We start from the raw sequence: 5,642 nt of genomic DNA, 5'->3' as shown, positions 1-5,642 counted from the left end.
TAATAAATTAATAATATTTAATCATAATAATAATAATAATAAATATTTCTAGCGTAATGTTTTTTTCTTACAAAAAAAATAATGCGTAATGTTTTAATATATCTTCTTTCCCTCATTGCTTTCTTTCTTTTGTATCTCTCTTTTTCTCTCACTATTTCACATTCATTTGTCTTTTTGCTCGGTCTCTACTACCCTTCTTCACAAAAACCTTATGGCTGAGGTGTCTGCACCACCACCCCCACCACCACCTCCACCACCACCACCGCCAATGCAACCGTTACCGCTAGCGCGTGGGGGAAAACGTAGGAACAAAAGGAGGGGAAAGGGAATGAGAAATAATGCACCAACACAAATGCGGGTCGAAAAGTCTGATCCAGTCCAACCAAAGGTTTTATTTTGCTATGATTCTTTCTGTAATTATATACATATTTTGATTATTACATTATATGTTACTTAATTATCATGACTTTTTTTTCTCTCGTGTTTGTTTAATTTGTCTTTTGAATTGCAGAGTTTTATTCCAACTCCTCCGGTATCTGGATATCAGCCTTATTATGGTGCAGGTGCTCACATGGTTGGAGTTGGACCTTTTAGCGGCCCTCCAATCCCACCAAAGGTTTACTTTGTTATGGTTCTTTATGTGATTAGATACATAATTTGATTATCACATTATATGTTACTTAGTTATCATGACTTTTTTCCTCTAATGTTTGCTTAATGTGTCTTTTGAATTGCAGAGTTTTATTCCAACTCCTCAGGTATCTGGATATCGGCCTTGTTATGGTGTGGGTGCTCGCATGGTTGGAGTTGGACCTATTGGCAACTCTCCAATCACACCAAAGGTTTACTTTGCTATGATTTTTTCTGTGATTATATACATATTTTGATTATTACGTTATATGCTACTTAATTATCATGACTTTTTTTTTTCTCTCGTGTTTGTTTAATGTGTCTTTTGAATTGCAGAGTTTTATTCCAACTCCTCCGGTATCTGGATATCGGCCTTATTATGGTGCGGGTGCTCACATGGTTAGAGTTGGACCTTTTAGCGGCTCTCCAATCCCACCAAAGGTTTACTTTGCTATGATTCTTTATGTGATTATATACATATTTTGATTATTATGTTATATGTTACTTAATTATCATGACTTGTTTTTTCTCTCGTGTTGGTTTAATGTGTCTTTTGAATTGCAGAGTCTTATTCCAACTCCTCCGGTATCTGGATATCGGCCTTGTTATGGTGCGGGTGCTCGCATGGTTGGAGTTGGACCTATTGGCGACTCTCCAGTCGCACCAAAGGTTTACTTTGCTATGATTCTTTCTGTGATTATATACATATTTTGATTATTACATTATATGTTACTCAATTATCATGACTTGTTTTTCTCTCATGTTTGTTTAATGTGTTTTTTAAATTGCAGAGTTTTATTCCAACTCCTCCGGTATCTGGATATCGGCCTTATTATGGTGCGGGTGCTCACATGGTTGGAGTTGGACCTTTTAGCGGCTCTCAAATCCCACCAAAGGTTTACTTTGCTATGATTCTTTCTGTGATTATATACATATTTTGATTATTACGTTATATATTACTTAATTATCATGACTTGTTTTTCTCTCGTGTGTGTTTAATGTGTTTTTTGAATTGCAGAGTTTTATTCCAACTCCTCCGCTATCTGGATATCATCCTTGTTATGGTGCGGGTGCTCGCATGGTTGGAGTTGGACCTTTTGGAGACTCTCCAATCGCACCAAAGGTTTACTTTGCTATGATTCTTTCTGTGATTATATACATATTTTGATTATTACGTTATATGTTACATTATTATCATGACTTGTTTTTCTCTTGTGTTTGTTTAATGTGTCTTTTGAATTGCAGAGTTTTATTCCAACTCCTCCAGTATCTGGATATCGGCCTTATTATGGTGCAGGTGCTCACATGGTTGGAGTTAGACCTTTTAGCAACTCTCATCCTTCCCCAAATTTTATGCCACCTCAACCTCAGGTGATCACTTGTTTTGTTTGCTCTACTAGATGCAAAAAGAAAATTTTATCAACACCCAAATTCCACCTACCCCTATATATATGAGATAGTGAGAGATATGATAAGTGATGTGATGTGAAAAAAGAGATATATGAAAAAAAAGTAAATGAAAATTGGATGAAAAGAAATAGGGCGTAAATAAATCAAAACCCATATGTTAATCTTGATTTGTTGTGTGTGTTGAACTTAAGGTTGTGTGTTTCGTAACTATATTTTTGCACATACTTTCATTTTCTCTTTTTAAAGAATCAATTTTGATATTCAGAAACTACTCATATTAGTATTTTGTCCAGAATTTATTTTTATTTTCAAATCAATTGTGGAGTTTACAAACATTGACTTCTTCTACAATTGATTTTAAAGTCAAAATCAGTTTTGGGTAGAAGCTTATGTGAATAGCTTCTAAGAAACATAATTTATTTTAGGAAAACATAAGTTGATCTCCATGTGTTATTAGTGCATACTTGAGAATTATTTTAGAATTAATTTAAAGTTAAAATCAATTTTGAGGAGAAATTAATGTGAGTGTTTTTCGAGTGTTAGAATTGATTTTGAGAAAAAAAGTGTTTGATGCAAATGTACTAATACAAGTACTACCTGTGAGTGAAACGAAAGTTATATTAATTTGTTTTACAATAAAGTTCTATTAATTTGTTTTGGAGTATGAGATTGATGGATGCATATATGGGTATTGGTTTGGCTGTGTTGTAGATGGCTATGAATGGATTAGTTGGAAACCAGAATGTGATACAGAGCCCTGCAACATTTTTGGGCATGACCAGAAGCGGAACTGGAGTATTCCATCCTGCTCCTCAAGCTGGAGCTGAACCTAGCTATCCGCGCCCCAACAATATAGGTCAGTTACACTGCATAATTATTCTTATATAAGTTAAAATATTATTAAAATCATGTAAAAGTATAGTAATTTTATCTCATATTCACTTGAAGTGATTTTGACATTCTTTTTACTTCTATCTCTTTTTTAAAGGTATTATGCATGTAATCCTTTTAATAAACAAAACAATATTAGCTATATCATTTCAATCTTTTAAAATTACAACCTTTGTTAATTATAGCTGACTTTTTACTATGTTCATTTCAATTTTAGCTATTTCACTATGTCTATTTAAATATATGAGCTTTTTACAATTGTGTTAGTATTTTCTTTTTATATATATATTTAATTATTATCTTTTCAAACATGGTTGAATTATTAATTGTGAACCTGTGCATTCATCAATTCAATTATCGGTTTGATTTCATCTAGAAACCTATGAGTTAGTAAACCTTTGCTTATAGATTATGGCCATCCTGTCTAGTCCAAGCATCGTCATCTACAAAGGAAAAATGATATAATTAGACCCTCTCTCAAGCCTGAGCTCGGTATCGTGGAATCTTAACACATCTCACTTATGCTTAACACATCCCACCCAAACTCAGCTCTCTTGTGGGTTAGGTTGGAAAAAAACAAGGTTCACATTTAGCTCGAGTCATTTTAACCCAGCCCACCTAATAAAAAAAAATAATAAGAACATTACACCCTTATCACTCAACAGGGTCGGCCCAACACTAAATAAGGCATAAAACAAACTTTAAAGTGAGGCTTTTTTTTGGCATTTTTGTCTTAGGCTTGGTTTTTTGAGGCCTTTTTTGACTTAGTGAAAAAAAAAATTGGGGCCTTTTTTAGTTGATAAAAAAAATGAAAATTTGGAGGCCTAAAGCGGTTGCTTGGGTGGCTTTACCCTTGGGCCGACCCTGTCACTCAACTAAAATCAAACTTTCCGATACAACTAGAGTGTGTTCATGTCCTTCAAACCCTTACTCCGCTGGACAAAGCCAACCTCTGCAGCGCGTGGTTGTGTTGTGTCGTAGCTGCCACCAGTAGCTCAAAAGGTCTTGCTCTGTTTTTTACTTGCTTTCTATGATATCTAGAGACTTAACAATCACTCAAGTGGGTTGTCATTTTTTCTTGCTTGTGTCCATTTGCGTCACTTTTTTCTTCTTCTTTTGTTTGGTGGATTATCTGGGAACATTTAAAGTTTAGGAGTGCCCTCACTATGCACAATAGCTCCATCCCTTTAGAAAGGATAATAACATGCATAAGGTTGGTATGGGAAGCGGTGCCAATGCCGACAACCTGGGATTCAGAGAGATTAGGGTTGTCCTCGTGGGAGAGGATGAAGTAAGAAAGGAGGAATCCTAATTTAGAAAAATGCATAAATTAAATGTTGTTGTAATTACTTGTCACCTGCGCCAGGGCGTGACCACTTGATCTTGTTGACCAAGATGGAGATGGTGCCATGGACATGACAGAGCCAACGACATCAACTGTGACATCCAAGTGGTTATGATACCGGATGTTGGTGTTGATGTGGTCGCATAAGTTAAATGAGTCGAAAGAGACAACCATGAATGTCGAATTGAAAGGGGTGGGAATATGAAAGATGGAAAGAAAATGACATTTATGAAAATTATAAGTAGCTTAAGGTTAAATATGTCATTTATGAAGTGAGACATTGGTGTCCTACATTTTCCTAAGACACTGTAGACAACACCATGTATTTTTGTGATGTAGTTGTTTGTTTTTCCTGCCTATTTTGTCGTTTTTCTAAAATTTTGTGAGCCAACCCTATGGTGGGTTGAGTCGAGTTGGGTTGCACTTTTGTTGACTCAAAAAAAAGTCAGTCAGGTTGGCTCGGTCCACTTTCCCTCCAACTCGTGGTTAGCCAGACGATGTGAGTTGGGATGACCTACTTTGATAGCTTTAGACATGTGTGTGGTCCATTTATGGGTGATGTAATAATTGATTAACGATCGGATTTGATAAAATCTAAAGTCAAGCCTAACTCTACCTCAAATTCTTAAATACTGGATTTGGACCTTTCACAATATTTTTATTGCGATGCACGTAGTTGCATTTTTGTGGCGACAAAGACCAAGGCATTAGCCAAAATTAACTAAAAGAAGGATTAATAATTTTCTGCCTGTCTCATAGTAGGAAGGAGGAACGTACAAGGAGCTGAAGTCACTCATCAGACTCGGAGAAGCGAAAACTCAAAAGGGAATGGTAGCTTTGACAAGAAGGATGTAAGCAATGAACATGCCCTTTGTTCCAAGTTAGGCGTGCCTCTTGAGTGGACGTAATAGTGCAACATTATTTAAGGTCGCCATTTCAGAGCAATAAAAGTGAGGAGGAAAAGATCAAATGATCTATTTGGTATTGGGTATAGTCCAGGAGAATATAAGTGGATCTATAGACCCAAAAATAAGAATAAAGTACATGGGTATCTCAACCATGTGATTTTGGACTGCAATATATGGTATTCTATTTCATAGACTAATTGGTGACTCTTTTTCTTTCTATTTTTACTTCAAGTCAATGATGTCAAGTGATTTATATGCCTCAAAATAGCTATGCTTTACATTTGCTCTGCGCTAATGTGTATGGCTAGAATCGTACAAATCCAGACAATTCTGCGAGATTGATTAGCTATGAGGTCGTATATATTCAGGATTTTAAATTGTGGTTGCAATCACGACTTTATTGTAAAATTGTAAATGAATACGGGTTGTAGTGGCCGCAATTGCAATCATGATGCCAT

At 35.6% G+C, this 5,642-nt stretch overlaps 1 protein-coding gene across 1 annotated transcript; it reads left to right on the top strand.

The window, feature by feature from the left end:
* Positions 1 to 211: 211 nt before the first annotated feature.
* Positions 212 to 5,184, top strand: LOC130725892 (uncharacterized). The gene is made up of 10 exons (XM_057577083.1): positions 212 to 388; positions 512 to 631; positions 738 to 842; positions 967 to 1,071; positions 1,195 to 1,323; positions 1,422 to 1,550; positions 1,649 to 1,777; positions 1,876 to 2,001; positions 2,752 to 2,896; positions 5,039 to 5,184. The coding sequence occupies exons 1-10, from the start codon at positions 212 to 214 to the stop codon at positions 5,182 to 5,184; spliced, it is 1,311 nt and encodes a 436-aa protein (XP_057433066.1).
* Positions 5,185 to 5,642: the final 458 nt, after the last annotated feature.

Source organism: Lotus japonicus, chromosome 1 (assembly GCF_012489685.1).
Source record: "Lotus japonicus ecotype B-129 chromosome 1, LjGifu_v1.2".
Classification (NCBI taxonomy): domain Eukaryota; kingdom Viridiplantae; phylum Streptophyta; class Magnoliopsida; order Fabales; family Fabaceae; genus Lotus; species Lotus japonicus.
Note: the sequence above shows the minus strand (reverse complement) of the source record. Positions and strands in the feature narration are given on the sequence as shown.

Bases quoted from the DNA above. Each gene is read 5' to 3' on its own strand.
- LOC130725892 (XM_057577083.1), top strand. From the start codon at position 212: ATGGCTGAGGTGTCTGCACCACCACCCCCACCACCACCTCCACCACCA. The intron at 632-737 runs GTTCTTTATGTG...TTTGAATTGCAG, and splicing joins CAAAGGTTTACTTTGTTATG to AGTTTTATTCCAACTCCTCA. The intron at 2,897-5,038 runs GTCAGTTACACT...GTCTCATAGTAG, and splicing joins TCCGCGCCCCAACAATATAG to GAAGGAGGAACGTACAAGGA.